Below are 25,814 nucleotides of genomic sequence, written 5' to 3' on the forward strand. Positions count from 1 at the left end.
TATATTCTTCTCCACCTTATATGTTTGTAATGTTTCATATTTTATTTTTTTATCCGCCAATTCTCTTCTTTTGGTTGTATCTTCCTTTATTGCTAATTTTTTTTCTATGTTTATTATTTCCCTTTCCAACTGCTCTGTTTCCTGATTATAGTCCTTCTTCATCTTGGTTGCATAACTTATTATTTGCCCTCTAATGAATGCTTTCATTGCGTCCCATAGTATAAACTTATCTTCCACTGATTCCGTATTTACTTCAAAGTACATTTTTAATTGTTTTTCAATAAATTCTCTAAAATCCTGTCTTTTAAGTAGCATGGGGTTTAATCTCCATCTATACATTCTTGGAGGGATGTCTTCTAGCTCTATTGCCAATAACAGGGGTGAGTGGTCCGATAATAGTCTAGCTTTATATTCCGTTTTCCTAACTCTCCCTTGTATGTGGGCTGATAACAGGAATAGGTCTATCCTTGAGTATGTTTTATGTCTAGTCGAGTAGTATGAGTATTCCTTTTCTTTTGGGTTTTGTTTCCTCCATATGTCCACAAGTTTCATTTCTTGCATTGATTTATTTATAAATTTGGTTACTTTGTTCTTCCTGTTAATTTTTTTCCCCGTTTTATCCATATTTGGATCCAAATTCAGATTGAAATCCCCTCCTATTAGTATGTTCCCTTGCGTATTAGCTACCTTCAAAAAGATATCTTGCATAAACTTTTGATCTTCTTCGTTAGGTGAATATATATTAAGTAGATTCCAAAGCTCTGAATATATCTGACATTTTATCATAACATATCTCCCTGCTGGATCTATTATTTCCTCTTCTATTTTAAATGGCACTTTTTTGCTAATTAATATAGCCACTCCTCTTGCTTTTGAATTATACGATGCTGCTGTTACATGTCCTACCCAATCTCTCTTTAATTTCTTGTGCTCCAATTCAGTTAAATGTGTTTCTTGGACAAATGCTATATCTATTTTTTCCTTTTTCAGTAAATTTAGTAGTTTCTTCCTTTTAATTTGGTTATGTATTCCATTAATATTTAGAGTCATATAGTTCAGCGTAGCCATTTTATATTTTGTTTATCTTCTCTTTCCGTTTTTCCATCATTACCTTTCCTCCTTTTCCATTTCTGTTTTCTTATTTTCAACTCTTTACCAGACAACATTCCTACAACATCCAACATTTTCCTTATTCTCCTATTTCTATCTTCTTTATCCCCAATCTCCCCTTCCCCTCCTGAGTTGCCCTTTATCCCTTGTCGGACAACCACATCTCCCCTCTCCATTTGGATTTGCGAATCCACTCGCAAGCGTCAACTGATTTTGCAGTGACCGCTCTTTTCCCCCCACCCAGCCCCCCCCAGAAAAGATTTCGTTTTTTATATGTCACAAAGGTCACTCTTTTAGTTCCCTCCTTATTCTCTTTATTCCATTACCTTCCCTTGTTAATTCTTGTCTATACTTTCTATGTTTTCCTCTAATTACAGATATTTTCACATATGCCCATTGTCTCTATTCACTCTTATACCTCTTTACCCGCATACATATCAATCGTGGTCATTTTTACCCTCCTTACCCGTCTTCATCCCTCAGTCTATTTTTGTCTTTACCCACATACATATCAATCGTGATAATTTTTGCTCTCATTACCCGTCTTCATCCCTCAGTCTATTTTTGTAATTGTTCTGCAAATTTTCGTGCTTCTTCTGGATCCGAGAATAGTCTGTTTTGTTGTCCTGGGATAAATATTTTCAATACCGCAGGATGCTTCAGTGTAAATTTATATCCTTTCTTCCATAAAATCGCTTTTGCTGCATTGAACTCTTTTCTCTTCTTTAGGAGTTCAAAGCTTATATCTGGATAAATGAAGATTTTTTGCCCTTTATACTCCAGTGGTTTGTTGCCCTCTCTTACTTTTTCCATTGTCTTCTCCAGTACCTTTTCTCTTGTAGTATATCTTAGGAATTTTACTACAATAGATCTTGGTTTTTGTTGTGGTTGTGGTTTAGGGGCCAATGCTCTATGTGCCCTTTCTATTTCCATTTCTTGCTGTAGTTCTGGACATCCTAGGGCCTTAGGGATCCATTCTTTTATAAACTCCCTCATATTCTTGCCTTCTACATCTTCCTTGAGGCCCACTATCTTTATGTTATTTCTTCTGTTATAATTTTCCATTATATCTATTTTTTGGGCTAGTAATTCTTGTGTCTCTTTAGTTTTTTTATTGGATTCCTCCAATTTCTTTTTTAAGTCTTCTACCTCCATTTCTGCTGCTATTGCCCGTTCTTCCATCTTGTCCATTTTTTTCCCCATTTCTGTTAAGGTCATATCCATTTTATTTATTTTCTTTTCTGTGTTGTTTATTCTTCTTCTTAAATCATTGAATTCCTGTGTTTGCCATTCTTTAAATGACTCCATGTATCCTCTAACAAGAGCAAGTACCTCCTTTACCTTGCCTATCTTTTCTTCTTCTATTTCTCTGTACTCTTCCTCTTCTTCTTCCTCTGGGTTGGCCATCTGTTGTTTCTTTGTTGCCCTTTCCTCCTCTTCTTTCTTGTTTCTATTGTCTTCTGTGGTCTCTTCTTGCTGCAGGTGTTCTGCAGCTGTCGTTGCCGGCTGTGGAGATCGACTCCCCAGCTGGTCCCCCCTCCCGTCGGTGTGTTTTTTTGTATGCGCATCGCGCATGCGCGAGGAGTCGCGCATGCGCGGTTGCGCATTTTTACTCGGCTCTGTGAGCCATTGTTGTAGTTCTCTTTCTACCGACCTGAGGTAGTGGGGTCTTCTCTCCACAGCGGGCTTCTTCGGACAGGTAAGGCCTTCACCTTTTTCCTCCGTTGTCTTCTCTTCCTCTCTTCTTTCCGTTGATTTTGATTTTTCTCCTTTTGTCTCCATCTTCTTTCCACCTTTATACTCACTTTTCTTTAACTTGTATTTCTGTGCCTTTGTATTTTTTCTTGTTTTTCCCGACTTTTCTGGAGAGGGCTGGAGTTCACCGTCCGGCCACTACTCCATCACGTGACTCCTCCCAGAATGTCGGGAACTCCTTCAGTGATGTTAGTTGGGCCCAAGACAATGCCCCGGGTAACTCCTTCAATGATGTTAGTTGGGCCCAAGACAATGCCCCGGGTAACTCCTTCAGTGATGTTAGTTAAGCCCAAGACAATGACCCGGGTAACTCCTTCAGTGATGTTAGTTAGGCCCAAGACAATGTCCTGGGGAACTCCTTCAGTGATGTTAATTAGGCCCATATCCTGGGGAACTCCTTCAGTGATGTTAGTTAGGGCCAAGACAATGCCCCGGGTAACTCCTTCAGTGATGTTAGTTGGGCCCAAGACAATGTCCCGGGTAACTCCTTCAGTGATGTTAGTTAAGCCCAAGACAATGTCCTGGGGAACTCCTTCAGTGATGTTAGTTAGGCCCAAGACAATGTCCTGGGGAACTCATCCAGTGATGTTAGTTAGGCCCAAGACAATGCCCCGGGTAACTCCTTCAGAGAAGTTAGTTGGGCCCAAGACAATGTCCTGGGGAACTCCTTCAGTGATGTTAGTTAGGCCCAAGACAATGCCCCGGGGAACTCCTTCAGTGATGTTAGTTCGGCCCAAGACAATGTCCTGGGGAACTCCTTCAGTGATGTTAGTTAGGCCCAAGACAATGTCCTGGGGAACTCCTTCAGTGATGTTAATTAGGCCCATATCCTGGGGAACTCCTTCAGTGATGTTAGTTAGGGCCAAGACAATGTCCTGGGGAACTCCTTCAGTGATGTTAGTTGGGCCCAAGACAATGCCCCGGGTAACTCCTTCAGTGATGTTAGTTAAGCCCAAGACAATGACCCGGGTAACTCCTTCAGTGATGTTAGTTAGGCCCAAGACAATGTCCTGGGGAACTCCTTCAGTGATGTTAGTTAGGCCCAAGACAATGTCCTGGGGAACTCCTTCAGTGATGTTAATTAGGCCCATATCCTGGGGAACTCCTTCAGTGATGTTAGTTAGGGCCAAGACAATGCCCCGGGTAACTCCTTCAGTGATGTTAGTTGGGCCCAAGACAATGTCCCGGGTAACTCCTTCAGTGATGTTAGTTAAGCCCAAGACAATGTCCTGGGGAACTCCTTCAGTGATGTTAGTTAGGCCCAAGACAATGCCCCGGGTAACTCCTTCAGAGAAGTTAGTTGGGCCCAAGACAATGTCCTGGGGAACTCCTTCAGTGATGTTAGTTAGGCCCAAGACAATGCCCCGGGGAACTCCTTCAGTGATGTTAGTTCGGCCCAAGACAATGTCCTGGGGAACTCCTTCAGTGATGTTAGTTAGGCCCAAGACAATGTCCTGGGGAACTCCTTCAGTGATGTTAATTAGGCCCATATCCTGGGGAACTCCTTCAGTGATGTTAGTTAGGGCCAAGACAATGCCCCGGGTAACTCCTTCAGTGATGTTAGTTGGGCCCAAGACAATGTCCCGGGTAACTCCTTCAGTGATGTTAGTTAAGCCCAAGACAATGTCCTGGGGAACTCCTTCAGTGATGTTAGTTAGGCCCAAGACAATGTCCTGGGGAACTCATCCAGTGATGTTAGTTAGGCCCAAGACAATGCCCCGGGTAACTCCTTCAGAGAAGTTAGTTGGGCCCAAGACAATGTCCTGGGGAACTCCTTCAGTGATGTTAGTTCGGCCCAAGACAATGTCCTGGGGAACTCCTTCAGTGATGTTAGTTAGGCCCAAGACAATGCCCCGGGTAACTCCTTCAGTGATGTTAGTTGGGCCCAAGACAATGTCCCGGGTAACTCCTTCAGTGATGTTAGTTGGGCCCAAGACAATGTCCTGGGTAACTCCTTCAGTGATGTTAGTTGGGCCCAAGACAATGCTGTACGAGTCCCCACACTGCCCCACTCTCTCCCGACAGTTCTATCAGTTTAAATGTTCTCTATTATAGGTGCTGTACGAGTCCCCACACTGCCCCACTCTCTCCCGACAGTTCTATCAGTTTAATTGTTCTCTATTACAGGTGCTGTACGAGTCCCCACACTGCCCCACTCTCTCCCGACAGTTCTATCAGTTTAAATGTTCTCTATTATAGGTGCTGTACGAGTCCCCACACTGCCCCACTCTCTCCCGACAGTTCTATCAGTTTAAATGTTCTCTATTATAGGTGCTGTACGAGTCCCCACACTGCCCCACTCTCTCCCGACAGTTCTATCAGTTTTAATGTTCTCTATTATAGGTGCTGTACGAGTCCCCACACTGCCCCACTCTCTCCCGACAGTTCTATCAGTTTAAATGTTCTCTATTACAGGTGCTGTACGAGTCCCCACACTGCCCCACTCTCTCCCGACAGTTCTATCAGTTTAAATGTTCTCTATTATAGGTGCTGTACGAGTCCCCACACTGCCCCACTCTCTCCCGACAGTTCTATCAGTTTAAATGTTCTCTATTACAGGTGCTGTACGAGTCCCCACACTCTCCCGACAGTTCTATCAGTTTAAATGTTCTCTATTACAGGTGCTGTACGAGTCCCCACACTGCCCCACTCTCTCCTGACAGTTCTATCAGTTTAAACGTTCTCTATTACAGCTGCTGTACGAGTCCTCACACGGCCCCACTCTCTCCCGACAGTTCTATCAGTTTAAACGTTCTCTATTACAGGTGCTGTACGAGTTCCCACACTGCCGCACTCTCTCCCAACAGTTCTATCAGTTTAATTGTTCTCTATTACAGGTGCTGTACGAGTCCCCACACTGCCCCACTCTCTCACGACAGTTCTATAAGTCCCCACGCTGATCCCACTGCCCCACTCTTTCCTGACAGTGCTGTATCAGTCCCCATGCTGATCCCACTGTCCCACTCTCTCTTGACAGCTCTATCAATTCCCACACTGATCTAACCGCCCCACTCTCTCCCGACAGCTCTGTATCGGTCCCTACACTGATCCCTCTGCCCCACTCTCCCAAGAGCTGTATCAGTCCCCACACTGATCCCACTCTCCCGAGTGCTCTGTATCAGTCCCCACACTGATCCAACCACCACTCTCCCAACAGCTTTTTATCAGTCCCCACACTGATCCCACTGCCCCACTCTCCCGACAGCTCTGTATCAATCCCCATGCTGATCCCACTGCCCCACTCTACCCCGACAGCTCTATCAGTCCCCACCCTGATCCAACCGCTCTACTCTCTCCCAAAGTGCTGTATCAGTTCCTGCAAGCATTCCGACAGGACTAAAATTGACTGACCAAGGAGGCTATAAAGAATTCACCTTGGGGGAATTATCCACGTTTATTGGAAAAATCAACAATGCTTGAGAAGACCTTTAACTTATTGTACGAAAGTTAACAGCGACAGTGGCTGTTGTACCATCGTAACTTCGGAAAATCGCAACTCAGACCATTGTGAGTAGGGGAGCATCTGTATTCCAAAATTAAATTCCACAGCTACTACAATTCAAATTTAACTCCTACCCCTGGATTGACAGTTTGATAATTCCACCAGTGTACCTTCAAAGATACACCAAAGTTCACATACCTGGAGGAAGGGATTGGGCCTGAAACATCAGTTATACATCTTTACCCCCAATGGACGCTGCAAGATCTGCAGAGCTCCTCCAGTATTTCTTTTTAATCAAAACTCAAATGCCTGTTTCTGAAGCAAAGTCCCTGAGATAAGATATTGGCTGGCTCATAGAAGACAGAGGGCAGCAGTGAAGGCTGTTATTTAGGCTGGAGGCCTGTGAACAGTGGTGGTTCCGCAGGAATCGAAGTCACGACCTGAGATAAGATATTGGCTGGCTTATAGAAGACAGAGGGCAGCAGTGAAGGCTGTTATTTAGGCTGGAGGCCTGTGAACAGTGGTGGTTCCGCAGGGATCAGTGTCAGGACCTGCCGCTTGTGATTTTACATAAACGACTTGGATGAAAAGGAGGTAGGAGGATTGCAGATAATACACAGATTGTTCTGGAGGGCTACCAAAGAAAGCAACTTAATGCAGCAAGTACGAGATATTACACTTCGGAAGATCAAATGCAGTTAATGGTCGGGCTCTTTAAAGAATGGATGTGCAGAGGGATCTGGGGGTCCTGGTCCACAGCTCATTGAAAGTGATCACATAAGCATATGGGATGGTAATGGTATGGTTGGCTTCATTGGGCTGGGCAATGAGTATAAAAGCAAGGAGGTCATGTTGCAGCCAGATAGAACTTTGGTTGGGCTGCACCTGGAATACTGTGTGCAATTCGATTTGCCCCACTACAGGAAGGATGTAGCAGTTTTAGAAAGGGGATAGGTTGACCACGATGTGCCTGAGCATTAATAAGAGTGAAGGGATATCGATCAACTTCAAGCTGTAGATTTTTTTGGTTGGATTTGGTCATTAAGTTCGCCTCAATCACACAGTCTATGATACAAAGATCACATCGACTCAGTTCCCAATTTCCCCACATGGAAATCTCCAAACTAACTCATCAGCCAAGAAGTATTTCCAACAACCAAGTGGGGGGAGGTAAGAAATTAATGGTAGAGTCAATTTAAGATCGGGCAAGAGGAAATCAAAGGATACAAATTTAACATGCATTCTGTACCTATTAAAAGGATGTTGATGTCACCACGAATCCTGCTTCCATTCTCCAGGAGCTTCTCAGAGCCTCCCAAAAGCAGGCAGAGAATAGCCTTCTTGATGTACTCATGTCCGTGAATACTGGGGGCCAGGGACCTGGCCAGTTGCTCAAAGATGTCCTGGAAAAAAAAAGAGCAAAGAGGGTCGAGACCAAGGCAGAAACCAAATCCAAAGCAAGAGCAGAAAGGTGACAGAAAATAGGTAAACAAAACAATGCTAAATCCAAAAGGTGACAAGGACCATTTTTGCTGAGATGACGGCACTAATACTGTAGAACACAGAACATTACAGCATAATACAGGCCCTTTGCTCCCAGAATGTTGTGCTGACAGATAGAAACCAACTCAGCAAACTAAACCTTCCCCATCTTACACGGTTAACACTCCATTCTTTTGTTTCATGTGCCCAAGTGCTTTTTAATGTCCGATTTGTACCATTCTCCACCACAACCACTGGTAATGCTTTCCAAGCACCCATTACTGTTTAAAAAAACTTACCCTTAACATCTCCACTAAATTTTCCTCCCCTCAGCTTGAACAGATTCCATAGTTAAGGGGACATACAAGTTCTAAATTTAAACTTAGACATACCGCCATTTCTGCCCACGAGTCTTTGGCGTCCAATTTACATCCCATTACCCTACAATGCCAGTACGTTTCAAAAAGTGGGAGGAAACCAGAGCCCCCGGGGAAAACCCACACAGACACAGAGAGAACGTACAAACTCCTTATAGACAGTGAGGGATTCACACCCGGCCCAAATCACTGGAACTGTAAAGGCACTGCACCAATTGCTATGCCAAACATGCCACCCTTCTGTGGAAGAGATGGAGTATCCCAGATGGTATACTGCCTCACTCGTGCCATATCTGAGATATCTCAGATCGAGTTCACGAACTCTCAGGAGGGAGAATGAGCAGTCAGATATTGTGGTCCATGTAGGGACCAATGATGTGGGTAGGAGGGTAAGGAGGTCCTGCAAGGAGAGTTCAGGGAGTTAAGCGTGAGGTTGAAGGGCAGGACCTCCAGGGTTGTAATCTCAGGATAGCAACCCATGCCATGTGCTAGTGAGATTACAAATAGGAACACGTGGCTAAAGGCATGGTACAAGAGGGAGGGCTTCTGGCTCCTTGGGTTCTTTTCCAGGGAAGGCGAGTCCTGTTCCAACAGGACGCCTTGCATCTGAACTGGAGGGGGACTAACATCCTTGTGGGAAGGTTTGCTTGTGTTGATCCAGTGGGTTTAAACTAGGTTTGCAGGGGGATGGAAACCAGAATCCTGAAGAAGATAGAAGAGTGGAGTTGGGATAAGAAGATGTGAAAAATGCATTTGCTGTGGGAAGACAATGGGTTGGATGTGGTGGAATTGATCTCAGGTGCATCTATTTCAATGGAAAGTGTGTTGTAGGACAAACAGACGAGCCGAGAGCATGGGTTGACACACAGAATTATGACATCAGAGCGATAACTTGGTGGCAGGACTGGGCTCAATGTTCCAGGTTTCCATTGCTACAGCAGCAATAGAGTTGGGGGGCAAGTGGGGGGGGACAGGCAGGACAGACAGAGGGCTTGTCTACTGAATGGGGGGGGGGGGCAGGCAGGACAGACAGAGGGCTTGTCTACTGAGGGGGGGACAGGCAAGACAGACAGAGGGCTTGTCTACTGAGGGGGGAACAGACAGAGGGCTTATCTACTATATGGGGGGGGGGCAGGCAGCACAGGTAGAGGGCTTGTCTATTGAGGGGGGACAGGCAGAGGGCTTGTCTATTGAGGGGGGACAGGCAGAGGGCTTGTCTACTGAGGGGGACAGGCAGAGGGCTTGTCTACTGAGGGGGACAGGCAGAGGGCTTGTCTACTGAGGGGGGACAGGCAGAGGCTTGTCTACTGAGGGGGGACAGGCAGAAGGCTTATCTACTGAGGGGGAACAGGCAGAGGGCTTGTCTACTGAGGGGGAACAGGCAGAGGGCTTGTCTACTGAGGGGGGACAGGCAGAGGCTTGTCTACTGAGGGGGGACAGGCAGAGGGCTTGTCTACTGAGGGGGGACAGGCAGAGGGCTTGTCTACTGAGAGGGGAGACAGACAGAGGGCTTGTCTACTGAGGGGGGACAGGCAGAGGGCTTGTCTACTGAGGGGGGACAGGCAGAGGGCTTGTCTACTGAGGGGGGACAGGCAGAGGGCTTGTCTACTGAGGGGGGACAGGCAGAGGGCTTGTCTACTGAGGGGGGACAGGCAGAGGGCTTATCTACTGAGGGGGGACAGGCAGAGGGTTTGTCTACTGAGGGGGGGACAGACAGAGGGCTTGTCTACTGAGGGGGGACAGGCAGAGGGCTTGTCTACTGAGGGGGGACAGGCAGAGGGCTTGTCTACTGAGGGGGGACAGGCAGAGGGCTTGTCTACTGAGGGGGGACAGGCAGAGGGCTTGTCTACTGAGGGGGGACAGGCAGAGGGCTTGTCTACTGAGGGGGGACAGGCAGAGGGCTTGTCTACTGAGGGGGGACAGGCAGAGGGCTTGTCTATTGAGGGGGGACAGGCAGAGGGCTTGTCTACTGAGGGGGGACAGGCAGAGGGCTTGTCTACTGAGGGGGGACAGGCAGAGGGCTTGTCTACTGAGGGGGGACAGGCAGAGGGCTTGTCTACTGAAGAGTGGGAGACAGGCAGCACAGACAGAGGGCTTGTGTACTGAGGGGGGACAGGCAGAGGGCTTGTCTAGAGGGGGCACAGGCAGAGGGCTTGTCTACTGAGGAGTGGGAGACAGGAAGCACAAGCATGGCTTGTCTACTGAGGGGGAGGGCCAGGCAGTACAGAGGGCTTGTCTACTGAGGGGGGGGGGAGACAGGCAGCACAGATAGAGGGCTTGTCTACTGAGGGGGGACATGCAGGATAGATAGAGGGCTTGTCTACTGCAGGGGCATGGGCAGGACAGATAGAGGGCTTGTCTACTGAACGGGAAAGGTATGACCACACTCATGAGGTTGTATTATAGACCACCCAATAGTCATCGAGAACTGGGGGGAAAATCTGTAGAAAGATAGCAAACAGCTACGGGAAACACTAGTTGTGATAGTATATTTTAATTTTCCACATATTGACTGGGACTCCCAGACTGTAAAAAGGGTGAATGGCTTGGAGTTTGTCAAATGTGTTCAGGTAAGTTTTCTAAATCAATGTATAGAGGTACCAACTACAGAGAGTGCAATACTGGATCTCCTATTAGAGCCCAGAGGACCCCAAAACCCAGCAGCAATAGAAATTCACCCAGACAAATGGTTATTTCAACAAAAGTTGCTTTTAATTATCTTCAAACATGAAAATAGGATCAAATTTTAACTTATTACTATTAACTCACTTCTAATTCTAAGCGCACGTGTATGTAATGTGTGTGTTAAGTTCAGAAAAGTTCTTTGAAATCTCACTTCTCATTCCTCCAAGTTCACTGGTTTCAGGCAATTCTTATACTGTGCACAGAATTTAAGATTTATGAACTTAATCAGGCTTTGGTGCTTGAAAGGTAAATGGTTACCGCTCAGGAAAGTTCCTGTTAGTTTTCAGAGATTTGTTGCTTGTTGGACACAAACTGATTCCTTCCGATCAGCCACTTCAGCCCCATCAGGGTTTTTTTTCTTTCTTTCAGGTCACCAGAGAGTTTCTTTTCTGTTTCCCTTATTTCAAATGAATTATACAGCCAGTCATCTCCTCTTGTATGGACCACAAGAGTTTTGACCAGGCTGAACTAACAACTCACAACCAGTCTTCCAAATGAGTTTTTCCACAAGTTTGCCAGCTTGTCCTGTTCCAGTCCCACCTGCTGCTGAACTGAATTCTCTCTCTCTGAGAAAACCACATGATCCTCTTAGAACAGCAAACTGCACTCAGACAGACTGCGGAACTGAACTCGATCTTCGAGCCCGTTCATCTGTTGCTTTCCAAAACAATAATCCATTACTCCACAGTATGTCCAATTAACACCTACTTGTGAAGTCTCTATTGGTATTCTTCAAAGTTTTCGCAAAGGCACTCGGCACTTAGATTGTCTAGCATTTTAAATGAGATATGTTTTTTTTTAAAATTTTTTTATTTTTCACACTATAAACCATATTGACCAAGATACATAGACATTTTTTTTCTTGAATATATAGTGTCAATTTCTCCCCCTTTTTTCCCCCCTCCCTTCCCTCCCTCCCTCACCCACTTCCCCATTTATTTGAAGTTCAATCTATAAGATACATTAAACCCGTTAAACAATGTTGTCAGTTAATAAAAATAAACAAGAAATTTTACTGAGTCAGTTCTTTTCGTTCCCTTCTCCTTCTGTCATTTTAGGTGGTGGAAGTCCATGGTAGGATTTCTCTATTGTATTTCATGCATGGCTCCCATATTTATTCAAATATTGTAATGTTATTTCTTAAATTATATGTTATTTTTTCTAATGGAATACATTTATTCATTTCTATATACCATTGTTGTATTCTCAAGTTGTTTCCAGGTTGACATAATACATTATTTTGCTACAGCTAGGGCTATCATGATAAATCTTTTTTGTGCTCCATCCAAATCGAGTCCAAATTTTTTATTTCTTATATTACTTAGGAGGAAGATCTCTGAATTTTTTTGAATATAGCTTTTTGTGATTTTATTTAATATCTGGTTTAGATCTTCCCAAATTTTTTTCACTTTCTCACATGTCCAAATTGCATGAATTGTTCCCATTTCCTTTTTACAGCGAAAACATCTGTCTGATACTGTTGGGTCCCATTTATTTAACTTTTGAGGTGTAATGTATAGCCTGTGTATCCAGTTATATTGTATCATGCGTAACCTCGTGTTTATTGTATTTCTCATAGTTCCGGAGCATAACTTTTCCCATGTTTCATTCTTTATCTTTATGTTTAGATCTTGTTCCCATTTTTGTTTAGGTTTACCATTTGTTTTCTCATTCTCCTTTTCTTGCAGTTTGATGTACATGTTTGTTAATCAATTATCATTGTGTCTGTAATCACATATTCAAAATTGCTTCCTTCTGGTAACCTCAGACTGTTTCCCAATTTGTCCTTCAAGTAGGTTTTCAGTTGGTGGTATGCAAACATTGTATCGTGAGTTATATTATATTTATCCTTCATTTGTTCAAAGGATAATAATTTATTTCCTGAAAAACAATTTTCTATTCTTTTGATCCCTTTTCTCTCCCATTCTCTAAAGGAAAGGTTATCTATTGTGAAAGGGATTAGTTGATTTTGCGTCAATATTAGTTTTGGTAGTTGGTAATTTGTCTTATTCCTTTCTACATGAATCTTCTTCCAAATGTTGAGCAGATGATGCAACACCGGTGAATTCCTGCGTTGCACCAATTTTTCATCCCATTTATATAGTATATGTTCAGGTATCTTCTCCCCTATTTTATCCAGTTCTAATTTGGTCCAATCTGGTTTTTCCCTTGTTTGATAAAAATCTGATGGGTATCTTAATTGTGCGGCTCTATAATAATTCTTAAAGTTTGGTAGTTGTAAGCCTCGTTTGTACAATTCTGTTAATTTATCTAGTGCTATCCTCAGTTTCCCCCCTTTCCATAAGAATTTCCTTATTATTTTCTTTAACTCCTTGAAGAATTTCTCTGTTAGGTGAATTGGTAATGACTGAAATATGTATTGTATCCTTGGGAAAATGTTCATTTTAATACAGTTTATCCTTCCTATCAGTGTTAGTGGTCTTTCCAATGCTATAAGTCGTCTTGTAATTTTTTCATTAATGGATGATAATTTAGTTTATATAGATGGCTGAGATTTTTATTTAGTTGTATACCTAGGTATCGCATTGCTTGTGTTTGCCATCTAAATGGTGATTCTTTCTTAAACTTTGTGAAATCCGCATTATTCATTGGCATTGCTTCACTTTTACCCGATACTTCTCCATATTCCTTCAATTTCCTATGTAATTCTTTTATTGATATTTCTGGTTCTGTTAAGTATATTATAACATCACTTGCAAATAGACTGATTTTATATTCCTTCTCTTTTATTTTTATACCTCTTATTTTATTTTCTGTTCTTATCAGTTCTGCTAGTGGTTCTATAGCTTACATAGTGGACATCCCTGCCTTGTTGATCTGCTTAAGTTAAATTTTTTTGATATATATCCATTTACTGTCACTTTCGCCAATGGCCCCTTATATAATGCTTTAGTCTAATTAATATATTTCTATGGTAGGTTGAATTTTTGTAGTACTTTGAATAAATAATTCCATTCTACTCTGTCAAAGGCCTTCTCTGCGTCTAAAGCAACCGCTACTGTTGGAGTTTTATTTCCTTCTACTTCATGAATTAAGTTAATAAATTTACAGATATTGTCCGCTGTTCATCTTTTTTTAATAAATCCAGTTTGGTCCAGATTTACTATTTTTGGTACATAGTCAGCCAATCTGTTTGCTAATAGTTTAGCTATTATCTTATAATCTGTGTTAAGTAGAGATATTGGTCTATATGATGCTGGTGCTAGTGGATCTTTCCCTGTCTTTGGTATTACTGTAATTATTGCTGTTTTGCATGAATCTGGTATGTTTTGTGTTTTATCAATCTGGTTGATTACTTCCAGGAGGAGAGGAGTTAATAAGTCTTTAAATGTTTTATAGAATTCTATTGGGAATCCATCCTCTCCTGGTGTTTTATTGTTTGGTAGTTTTTTTAGTATCTCCTGTAATTCTTCTATTTCAAATGGTTTTATTAATTTATTTTGCTCCTCTTTGTAATTTCAGTAGTTCAATTTTAGTTAGAAATTCATCTATTTTGTCTTCTTTCCCTTCATTTTCAGTTTGATATAGTTGCTCGTAGAATTCCCTGAAGTTTTCATTGATCTCCGTTAGATTATATGTAATTTGTTTGTCCTTTTTCCTTAATGCCAATACCATTATTTTAGTTTGTTCTGTCTTAAGCTGCCACGCTAGAATTTTGTGCATTTTTTCTCCTAGCTCATAATATTTCTGTTTTGTCTTCATTATATTCTTCTCCACCTTGTATATTTGTAGTGTTTCATATTTTATTTTTTTGTCAGCCAAATCTCTTCTTTTAGTTGTATCTTCCTTTATTGCTAATTATTTTTCTATATTTGTTATTTCCCTTTCCAACTGTTCTGTTTCCCGATTGTAGTCCTTCATCTTAATGACAAAACTTATTATTTGCCCTCTGATGAACACTTTCATTGTGTCCCATAGTACAAACTTATCTTTCACTGATTCCGTATTTATTTCAAAGTACATTTTAATTTGTTGTTCAATGAATTCTCTAAAATCCTGTCTTTTAAGTAGCATGGAGTTTAATCTCCAGCTCCCCACCATGACTACCAGCCCCCCCACATCTCCATCGGGCACACAAAACTCAAAACGGTCAACCAGTTTACCTATCTCGGCTGCACCATTTCATCAGATGCAAGGATCGACAATGAGATAGACAACAGACTCGCCAAGGCAAATAGCGCCTTTGGAAGACTACACAAAAGAGTCTGGAAAAACAACCAACTGAAAAACCTCACAAAGATAAGCGTATACAGAGCCGTTGTCATACCCACACTCCTGTTCGGCTCCGAATCATGGGTCCTCTACCGGCACCACCTACGGCTCCTAGAACGCTTCCACCAGCGTTGTCTCCGCTCCATCCTCAACATCCATTGGAGCGCTCACACCCCTAACGTCGAGGTACTCGAGATGGCAGAGGTCGACAGCATCGAGTCCACGCTGCTGAAGATCCAGCTGCGCTGGATGGGTCACGTCTCCAGAATGGAGGACCATCGCCTTCCCAAGATCGTATTATATGGCGAGCTCTCCACTGGCCACCGTGACAGAGGTGCACCAAAGAAAAGGTACAAGGACTGCCTAAAGAAATCTCTTGGTGCCTGCCACATTGACCACCGCCAGTGGGCTGATAACGCCTCAAACCGTGCATCTTGGCGCCTCACAGTTTGGCGGGCAGCAGCCTCCTTTGAAGAAGACCGCAGAGCCCACCTCACTGACAAAAGGCAAAGGAGGAAAAACCCAACACCCAACCCCAACCAACCAATTTTCCCTTGCAACCGCTGCAATCGTGTCTGCCTGTCCCGCATCGGACTGGTCAGCCACAAACGAGCCTGCAGCTGACGTGGACTTTTTACCCCCTCCATAAATCTTCGTCCGCGAAGCCAAGCCAAAGAATACATTCTTGGTGGGATGTCCTCTAGCTCTATTGCCAATAACAGGGGTGAGTGGTCCGATAATAGTCTAGCTTTATATTCAGTTTTCCTAACTCTCCCTTGAATGTGGGCTGATAACAGGAATAGGTCTATCCTTACGTACGTTTTGTGTCTACCCGAATAATATGAATATTCCTTTTCCTTTGGGTGTTGTTTCCTCCATATATCCAAAAGTTGCATTTCTTCCATCGATTTAATTATAAATTTGGTTACTTTGTTCTTTCTGTTAATTTTTTTCCCAGTTTTATCCATGTTTGAGTCCAAATTAAGGTTAAAATCCCCTCCTATTAGTATGTTCCCTTGCGTAACTGCTATCTTCCAAAAGATATCTTGCATAAATTTTTGATCTTCTTCATTAGGTGAGTATACATTGAATAAATTCCAAAATTCTGAATATATCTGACATTTTAACATTACATTTCTCCCTGCTGGATCTATTATTTCCTCCTCTATTTTGATTGGTACATTTTTATTGATTAATATAGCTACTCCTCTGGCTTTTGAATTATACGATGCTGCTGTTACATGTTCTATCCAATCTCTCTTTAATTTCTTGTCTTCCACTTCAGTTAGATGTGTTTCTTGTACGAATGCAATATCAATATTTTCTTTTTTCAGTAAATTTAACACTGACAAAAGGCAAAGGAGGAAAAACCCAACACCCAACCCCAACCAACCAATTTTCCCCTGCAACCGCTGCAACCGTGTCTGCCTGTCCCGCATCGGACTTGTCAGCCACAAACGAGCCTGCAGCTGATGTGGACATTTACCCCCCTCCATAAATCTTCGTCCGCGAAGCCAAGCCAAAGAAGAAGAAGAAATTTAACAGTTTCTTCCTTTTGATTTGGTTATGTATTCCATTAATATTTAAAGTCATATAGTTCAACATAGTCATTTCATACTTTGTTTATCTTTCCTTTCCATTTCCTCATCACCACCTTCCCTTCATATCCATTTCTGCTTTCTTTTTTTGAACACATTATAAGACAACATTTCTAAAACATAAAATATTTCCACTATTCTCATATCTAAAATTCCTTTAACCCCAATAGTCCTTCCCCTTCCTGAGTTGCCTTTTGTCCCTTGTCGGGCAACCACATCTCCCCTCTCCATTTGGATTTGCGAATCCGCTCGCAAGTGTCAACTGATTTCGCAGTGACTGTTATTCTTCCCCACCCAGCCCCCCCCCAGAAAAGATTTTAATCTTCAAGTATAACAAAGGTCACTCTCTTAATTCCCTCCTTACTTCCTTTCTTCCCTTTCTTTCCCTTCTTAGTTCTTACTTATACTCTTTTTTTTTAAATATATAAATATAGTTTGTTGTCATTTTTGTATTCGTTACATCTCTTCATCTCTCTGTCTGTTTTGTAGTTGTTCTGCAAATTTTCGTGCTTCCTCCGGATCCGAGAATAGTCTGTTTTGCTGCCCCGGGATAACTATTTTAAGTACCCCTGGGTATTTTAACATAAATTTCTAACCTTTTTTCCATAGGGTCGTTTTTGCTGCATTAAACTCCTTCCTCTTCTTCAGGAGTTCAAAACTTATATCTGGATAGAAAAATTTTTTTTGACCCTTGTATTCCAGTGGTTTTTTGTCTTCTCTTATGTTCCTCATTGCTTTCTCCAATATATTTTCTCTTGTTGTAAATCTTAGGAATTTTACTAGAATGGATCTTGGTTTTTGTTATGGTTTAGGGGTTAATGTTCTGTGTGCCCTTTCTATTTCCATTTCTTCCTGTAATTCTGGTCTTCCTAGGACCCTGGGGATCCATCCTTTTATAAATTCTCTCATATTCTTGCCTTCTTCATCTTCCTTAAGGCCCACTATCTTTATATTGTTGCTTCTATTATAATTTTCCATTATATCGATCTTCTGAGCTAACAGCTCCTGTGTCTCTAACTTTTCTTTATCCGATTCTTATAATTTCTTTAAGTCATCTACTTCCATTTCTACGGCTGTTTCTCGTTCTTCCACCTTGTCCACTCTATCTGACATGATCATCTCTAATCTATTCACTTTTTCTTCTGTACTTTTTATTCTTTTTATTTCACTGAATTCTTGTGATTGCCATTCTTTTACTGTTTCCATATATTCTTTAAAAAAAAAATCCATGTACTTGCTCTTCCCTTCATCTTCCATTTCTCTGTGTTCTTCCTCCTCTTCTTCTGAGTCCACTCCAGGATCTGTGTCCTTTACCTCTGTCTCTTCTGGTTTTCTTGTTGGGTTGTTTATTTCATTTTGTTGGGTATTTTTGTTCTTCTTATTTTTATTAAAAGTGTCTTGATGTTGGTCTTCTTCCTCTGGGTTGGTCATCTGTTGTTTCTTTGATTTCCTATTTTTATTCTCTTCCTTCTTGTTCCCGTTATTTTCTATGTTTTCCTGTTGAGAGTCTTGCTGTCGTGTTATACTTGTCTGTTTCGGCTGTGGAGATTTATTCCTCAGCTGGTCCCCCCTCCCGTCGGTGTTGTTTTTGTCTTGCGCATCGGAATCCTCGCGCATGCGTGATTGCGCACTTTTGTTTGGCTCCGTGAGCCATTTTTGTAGTCCTGAGTTCGGGGTTTCCACTGACCTCAGGGAGCAGGCTTCTCTCTCCACGGCGGGCCTCCTCGTACCAGTAAGGCCTTCACCTTCCTCGTCCGACGTCCTTCCTTCTTTTCTTCCCTTTGTTTTTGGTTTTTCTTTCTTTGCTGCCATTTTCTCCACACTTTTACTTTCAATTTGTTATGGTTTCTGTGTTAGTGACTTTGTTTTTTCTCTACCTTTTTTTTTTAAACTTTTCTGGAGAGGGCTGGAGTTCCCCTACCGGCCATTACTCCATCACATGACTCAAATGAGATCTGTTTTGAAGTGTTTGTGACCTACACTAAAAAAACTGCCACAATTTATCTCATTTAAAATATATGTATATACAATATAAAATATAATCTGTCACACAGGTGACAGAAGTATGTGTAGGCGAATTAATGCCATTAGTTTCAAGATAATTATGGAGAAGGATGGGTCTGGGCCTCGGGTTGAGATTCTAAATTGGAGAAAGGCTAATTTTGAGCAAATGAGAAAGGATCTAGAATGTGTGGATTGGGTTAAGTTGTTTTCAGACCAGGATGTTGCGAGGTAAGTTGAGGACTGTCAAAGGTGAGAATTTGACAGCATAAAGTTTGTATGTCAGGATTAAAGGTGAGGTTAGCAGGCACAGGGGACCTTGGTTTTCGAGGGATATTGGGGATCTGGTTCAGGTGTATAGCAGGTGCAGGCAACATGAAACAAATTAGATACTTGAGGAGAATAAAAAATGCAAGAAAAACCTCAAGAAAGAAATCAGGAAGAATCAAAGAAGGACACAAGGCTCTTTGGTGACAACATGAAGGAAAATCCTCAGGGTTTCTACAGGTGGATTAAGGACAGTCAGGGACAAAATTGGTCCCCGTGAAGATCAGGCTTTGTATGGAGACAAAAGAGATGGGGGAGATTTTAAATGTGTTCTCCGCACCCCCCCAACTCCCCCATTTTTTCTTTTTTTTTACTCTGCTCAGGAAATGAGCAGAGTATTGAGATTTAGAGAAAACTAGCAGTAACGTCTTGAACCTATTCAGATTAAAGATGAGGACATTTTTGGTGTCTTAAAGCAAATAATGGTGGATAAATCCTCACAGCTTGACAAGATAATTCCTCAGACCTTGTGGGAAGCTAGTTTAGAAATTGCAGGGGCTCCAGCAGAAAAATGTAAAATGTCTTTAGTCACGGGTAGGATGCTGAAGGATTGGAGCGAATCTCACATTGTTCAAAAAAGGCTCCAAATGTTACCATGGAAATTATAGGCCAGTGACCCAGACATCAGTAGTAGGTAAATTATTGGAAGGTGCTTTAAGAGATCGGATATACGATTATTTGGATAGCCAGAAGGTGATTAGGGATAGTCAATTTGGTTTTGTTCATAGTTGGTCGTGTTAAACCTACCTTGCAGAGTATTTCGAGGAGGTTACCAGGGAAGTCGACAAAGATGTAGATGTTTAAATTTTAAATAGGGCAGTTCAGCCCACGAGTCCATGCCACCCAATTTACCTCCATCCCTGGTACTTTTTGAACAGTGGGAGGAAACAGAAGCCCTCAGGAAAATCCATGCAGATATGGGGAGAATATGGACATGTACATGGATGGAAGAGGTATGGATGGCTATGGACAGGGTGCACGTCAGTGGGACAAGGCAAAAAAATCTATGGCACAGACTAGAAGGGCTGAAGGGGCCTGTTTCAATGCTGCCGTGTTCTATGGTTCTCTATCGCCAACATTTCAGGCCTGAGCCCTTCAGGAAATAATCAGAATAAAGCTAGAAGCAGGAAATCTCAAAAAGTCACCGAATTCAGACAGTGTTGATTCAGATTATATTTTTACTACAATCACAGCATCTGCAGATTTTCATGTTTCACATGGTATTATTGTGCCGACGTTAAGCTTACAACCAGCAAACATAATTTTGCCATCACCCCAGTACCACAGTCAGCCCACCCTACCTTTGAATGGGACTTGCTGAATTTCTTGATTTTGGCCACATCGTCTGCAGAAAACATGGGGGAAACCTCCTTGCTCATCAACTTGATATGGCACGCGATTAGAATGGTTCTGAAAGCAGAAAACAGTCCTAGTTACACAGGTTCCACCACTACTATAATCATTCTCTTTGGTGACTAAACAGCAAGCTCAGTATTCATTTGACAGCAAAGTTCATCTCATGGAACAGTCAACTTAGCAAAGAAATTCTGCCCATCAATGAGGGGCAAACCTGATTCCTGATGAGGAGTCACGTGATGGAGTAGTGGCCGGTAGGAGAATACCAGTCCTCTCCAGAAAAGAAAAAAAGTGAAGGAAAAGCAAAGCCCCAGACACACAGATCACAACAAATAAAAAGTGTGGAGAAAAAAGAAAAAAAGAAAAAAAAAAAGAAAAAAGACACACCTAAGAAAGAAAAACACCGGAAGAGAAAGGTGAAGGCCTTACCTGCATGAAAAAGCAGGGACCCGCAGTGGAAAGAGGAGCCCACTCCCCGAGGTTAGTGGAGAGCCCCCAGGGTCGCAACCTCCTGACCGTGGGACTGCAAAAATGGCTCACTGAGCCAAACAGAGGTGTGCGATGCGCACAAGGACAAGGAGAACACCGACGGGGTGGGGGGGGGGGGGGGGGTGTGAAATCAGCTGTGGAGTGAAACTCCACAGCACGAACAGCTGAGAGATGCCCAACAGCAGGGCTCCCAGCTGGAAGATAAAGAAAGCAATGGGAACGGGAGGGATGAGAAAGAAAAACAGAAGCAGGAGGCCCAACAGATAACCAACCCAGAAGAAGAGGACCAACAGCAAGAAGCCATGAAAAAAAACCCAACAAACTGAGACAAGCAGCTCAACAAGAAAGTCAGAAGAGACACACATACCTGGAAGAGAAATAGAAGACAAAAACCCAAGAGCAGACACTGAAGAAGAACACCAAGCTCTGCACAGAGGATTAGGAGATAAAATGAATGGACAGTACATAGATAAAAAAAAAATTTCAAGAACAAATGAGACCATTAAAAGAATAGCTGACACTAGAATTTAGTGAAATGAAAAGAAAAATGAAAAGTACAGAAGGAAAAATGAGTAGAATAGAGCTGGTCATAACAGATGTAGGGAAAAGATTAGAAAATGTGGAAGAACAAGAGCTGTTAGCTCACAAGATGGATATAATGGAAAACTATAGTAGGTGAAACAATATAAAGATAGTGGGCCTTAAGGAAGATGAAGAAGGCAAAGACATGAAAGAATTTATAATAGAATGGATCCCAAAAGTCCTGGGAATGCCAGAAATGCAGGAAGGAATGGAAATAGAAAGGGCACACAGAACATTAGCCCCGAAACCACAGTCACAACAAAAACCAAGATCCGTTTTAATAAAATTCCTGAGATAAACAACACAAAAATATATTGGAGAAAGCAATGAATAAAATAAGAGAAGACAAAAAACCACTGGAGGACCAAGGTCAAAAAAATTTTTTCTACCCAGACGTAAGTTTTGGGCTCCTAAAGAAGAGGAAGGTGTTTAACACAGCAAAATTGATCCTATGGAAGAAAGGCTATAAAATTATGTTAAGCTATCCAGAGGTGCTTAAAATAGTTATCCCGGGGGACCAAAACAGACTGTTCTCGGATCCGGAGAAAGCACGAGAATTTGCAGAACGCCTGCAAGACGGAAAGAGAGATAAAGAGATGTAACAAGAACGAAGAATGACGACAAACTACATATAAAGATGTAAAAATGTACAAGTAAGAACTAAAGGAGGGAAGAAAAGGGAAGTAAGGGAGAAGGGGGGAAAAAAGAAAAAGAAGAGTGAGAGCTTTGTTGTAATGTGAAGATAAAAGTCTTTACTGGAGGGGGTTGGGTGGGAGAGAATAACAGTCACTGCGAAATCAGTCGACACTTGCGAATGGGTTCGCAGTCCGAATGGAGAGGGGAGTTGTGGTTGCCCAGCAAGGGACAAGGGGAGACTCAGAGAGGGGGGGGAACAACTTGGGGTTAAGGGAATTTTAGATGTGGGAGTGGTTGAAGTATTTTATGTTTTAGAAGTGGTGTCATACATCGAGTTCAAAAAAGGAAAACTGAGAGATGAAAATGGGGAGAAGGGGAAAGTTGGTGATGAGGAAGCAGAAATGAGATGTAAACAGAATATGAGATGGCCATGTTGAACTCTATATGACTATAAATATTAATGGAATGCCTAACCAAATGAAAAGGAAGAGGCGATTAAATTTACTGAAAAAAGAACAAATAGATATAGCATTCGTGCAGGAAACGCATCTAACTGAAGTGGAACATAATAAATTAAAGAGAGACTGGGTAGGGCACGTAACAGTAGCATCATATAACTCAAAAGCTAGAGGAGTAGCTATATTAATCAATAAAAATGTACCAATCAAAATAGAGGAGGAAATAATAGATCCATCAGGGAGATATGTAATGATAAAGTGTCAGATATATTCAGAACTCTGGAATTTGGTCAATATATTTGCACCTAATGAGGAGGATCAAAAGTTTATGCAAGATATCTTTTTGAAGATTGTAGATACGCAGGGGAATATATTGATAGGAAGGGATTTTAACTTTAATTTGGTCCCAATGTTGGATAAAACTGGACAAAAGACTAGCAAAAAGAACAAAGTAGCCAAATTTATGGTTAAATCAATGCAGGAAATGCAACTTTTGGATCTATGGAGGAGGCAACACCCAAAGGAGAAGGAATACTCATTATTCTAACAGACATAAAACATACTCAAGGATAGACCTGTTCCTGTTGTCAGCCCATATCAAAGGGAGAGTTAGGAAAACGGAATATAAAGCTAGATTGTTATCTGATCACTCACCCCTGTTATTAGCAATAGAACTGGAGGACATCCCATCGAGAATGTATAGATGGAGATTAAACTCAACGCTACTTAAAAGACAGGAATTTAGAGAATTTATTGAGCGCCAAATTAAAATGTACTTTGAAATAAATACTGAATCAGTGAAAGACAAATTTATATTATGGGATGCAATGAAACCATTCATCAGAGGGCAGATAATAAGTTATGTAACTAAGATGAAAAAGGACTACAATCGGGAAATAGAACAGCTGGAAAGGGAAATAATAAGTACAGAAAAAGAACTGGCAACAAGGAAAAATACAACAAAAAGAGAATTGGCGGACAAAAAAAACACGAAACACTACAAAGGTATAAGGTGGAGAAGAACATAATGAAAATAAAGCAGAAGTATTATGAGCTAGGAGAAAAAACCCCACAAAATACAGCTTAAAACAGAACAAGCTAAAAGAACTGTATTGGCATCAAGGAAAAAGGACAAACAAATTCATATAACCCAACAGAGATCAATGAAAACTTCAAGGAATACTATAAACAATTATACCAAACTAAGAAAGTTAAAATTGAACTACCAAAATTGCAAGAAGAGGAGCAAAACAAATTGATAAAACCATATGAAATAGAGGAAATACAGGATATATTAAAAAAGCTACCGAACAATAAAACGCCTGAAGAGGACGGACTCCCAATAGAATTCAATAAAACATTTAAAGAGTTGTTAATTCCTCCTCTCCTGGAAGTAATGAACCAGATAGAAGAAACACAAAACTTGCCAGATTCAAGTAAAACAGCAATGATTACAGTAATACCAAAGACGGGGAAAGATCCACTAACACCAGCATCATATAGACCAATATCTCTACTTAACTCAGATTATAAGATAATAGCGAAATTATTAGCAAACAGATTTGGCCGACTGGTACCAAAAATAGTAAAACTAGATCAAAATGGATTTATTAAGAAAAGACTAACAAAGGACAATGTCTGCAGTACAAGGAAATAAGATACCAACAGTGGCTGTTGCTTTAGACGCAGAGAAAGCCTTTGACAGGGTAGAATGTAATTATTCAAAGTATTACAGAGGTTCAACCTACCAGAGAAATATATTAATTGGATTAAAGCATTATATAAGGGACCAATGGTGAAAGTGACAGTAAATGGATATATAATCGAACCAATTTAAATTAAGCAGATCAACAAGGCAGGGATGTCCACTATCTCCCTCACTGTTCGTTTTAGCAATAGACCCATTGTCAGAACTGATAAGAACAGAAAACAAAAGTGATAAAAATAAAAGAGAAGGAATATAAAATCAGTTCATTTGCAGATGACATCATAGTATATTTAACAGAACCAGAATTATCAATAAAAGAACTACATTAAAAATTGAAGGAATATGGAGAAATATCGGGGTACAAGATCAACGCAAATAAAAGTGAAGCGATGCCGATGAATGCGGATTATACAGAATTTAAAAAAGAATCACTATTTAAATGGCAAACACAAGCAATCCAATACCTCTGTATTAGATTAGATAATAATCTAGGCCATCTAGACAAATTAAATTATCAGTCATTAATAAGAAATTACAAGATGACTTAGAACATTGGAAAGATTTACCACCAACACTGATAGGAAGGGTAAATTGCATTAAAATGAATATCTTCCCAAGGATACAATACCTATTTCAATCATTACCAATTCCCTTAACAGAGAAATTCTTCAATGACCTCAAGAGAATAATAAGGAAATTCTTATGGGGGGGGGGGGGAGAACAGAGGATAGTGTTCGATAAATTAACAGAATTGTACAAACAAGGTGATTTGCAGTTACCAAACTTTAGAAATTATTATAGAGCAGCACAATTAAGATATCTATCAGATTTTTATCAATCAAGGGAAAAACCAGATTGGACCAAGATAGAGCTAGATAAAATAGGGGAGAAGTGGGATGAAAAACTGGTACAATATAGAAGTTCACCAGAACTGCACCATCTACTCAACATTTGGAAGAAGATTCACTTAGAAAGGAAAAAACAAATTACCAACTACCAAAATTATTATTGACGCAAAATCAACTAATCCCTTTCACAATAGATAACCTTTCCTTTAGAGAATGGGAGAGTAAAGGAATTAAAACAATAGAAAATTGTTTTTTTGGGAAATAATTTATTGTCATTTGAACAAATGAAGTACAAATATGGAATAACTCATGGTACAATGTTTGCATATCATCAACTGAGAACCTACTTAAAGGACAAATTGGGAAACAAACTGAGATTACCAGAAGGAAACAGCTTTGAATATGTGATTCCAGACACAATGATAATTAAAAGATTTATAACAAACAATCAAGCTGCAAGGAAAATGATGAAATAAGCTATAAACCCAAACAAAAGTGGGAAAAAGATCTAAACATAAAGATAAAAAATGAAATATGGGAAAAGTTATGCTCCGGAACTATGAGAAATATAATAAACAAGGTTACACATGATACAGTATAATTGGTTAAACAGGCTATATATCACCCCAAAAGTTAAATAAATGGGACCCAACAGTATCAGATAGATGTTTTTGCTGTAAGAAGGAAACGGTACATGCAATTTGGGCATGTGAGAAAATGAAAAAAA

At 41.2% G+C, this 25,814-nt stretch overlaps 1 protein-coding gene across 2 annotated transcripts in view; it reads right to left on the bottom strand.

Annotated features, from left to right (window-relative positions):
- LOC138760281 (zygotic DNA replication licensing factor mcm3-like) overlaps positions 1 to 25,814 on the bottom strand; it is a 95,091-nt gene that overhangs the window by 47,794 nt on the left and 21,483 nt on the right. For both annotated transcript variants that reach the window (XM_069930645.1, XM_069930644.1), the window contains 2 exons: positions 20,312 to 20,420; positions 7,557 to 7,710 (listed from right to left, as the gene is read on the bottom strand). In XM_069930645.1, the coding sequence (XP_069786746.1) occupies positions 7,557 to 7,710; positions 20,312 to 20,420 (263 nt within the window). The remainder of the gene's footprint in view (positions 1 to 7,556; positions 7,711 to 20,311; positions 20,421 to 25,814) is intronic.

Source organism: Narcine bancroftii, chromosome 4 (assembly GCF_036971445.1).
Source record: "Narcine bancroftii isolate sNarBan1 chromosome 4, sNarBan1.hap1, whole genome shotgun sequence".
Taxonomy (NCBI): domain Eukaryota; kingdom Metazoa; phylum Chordata; class Chondrichthyes; order Torpediniformes; family Narcinidae; genus Narcine; species Narcine bancroftii.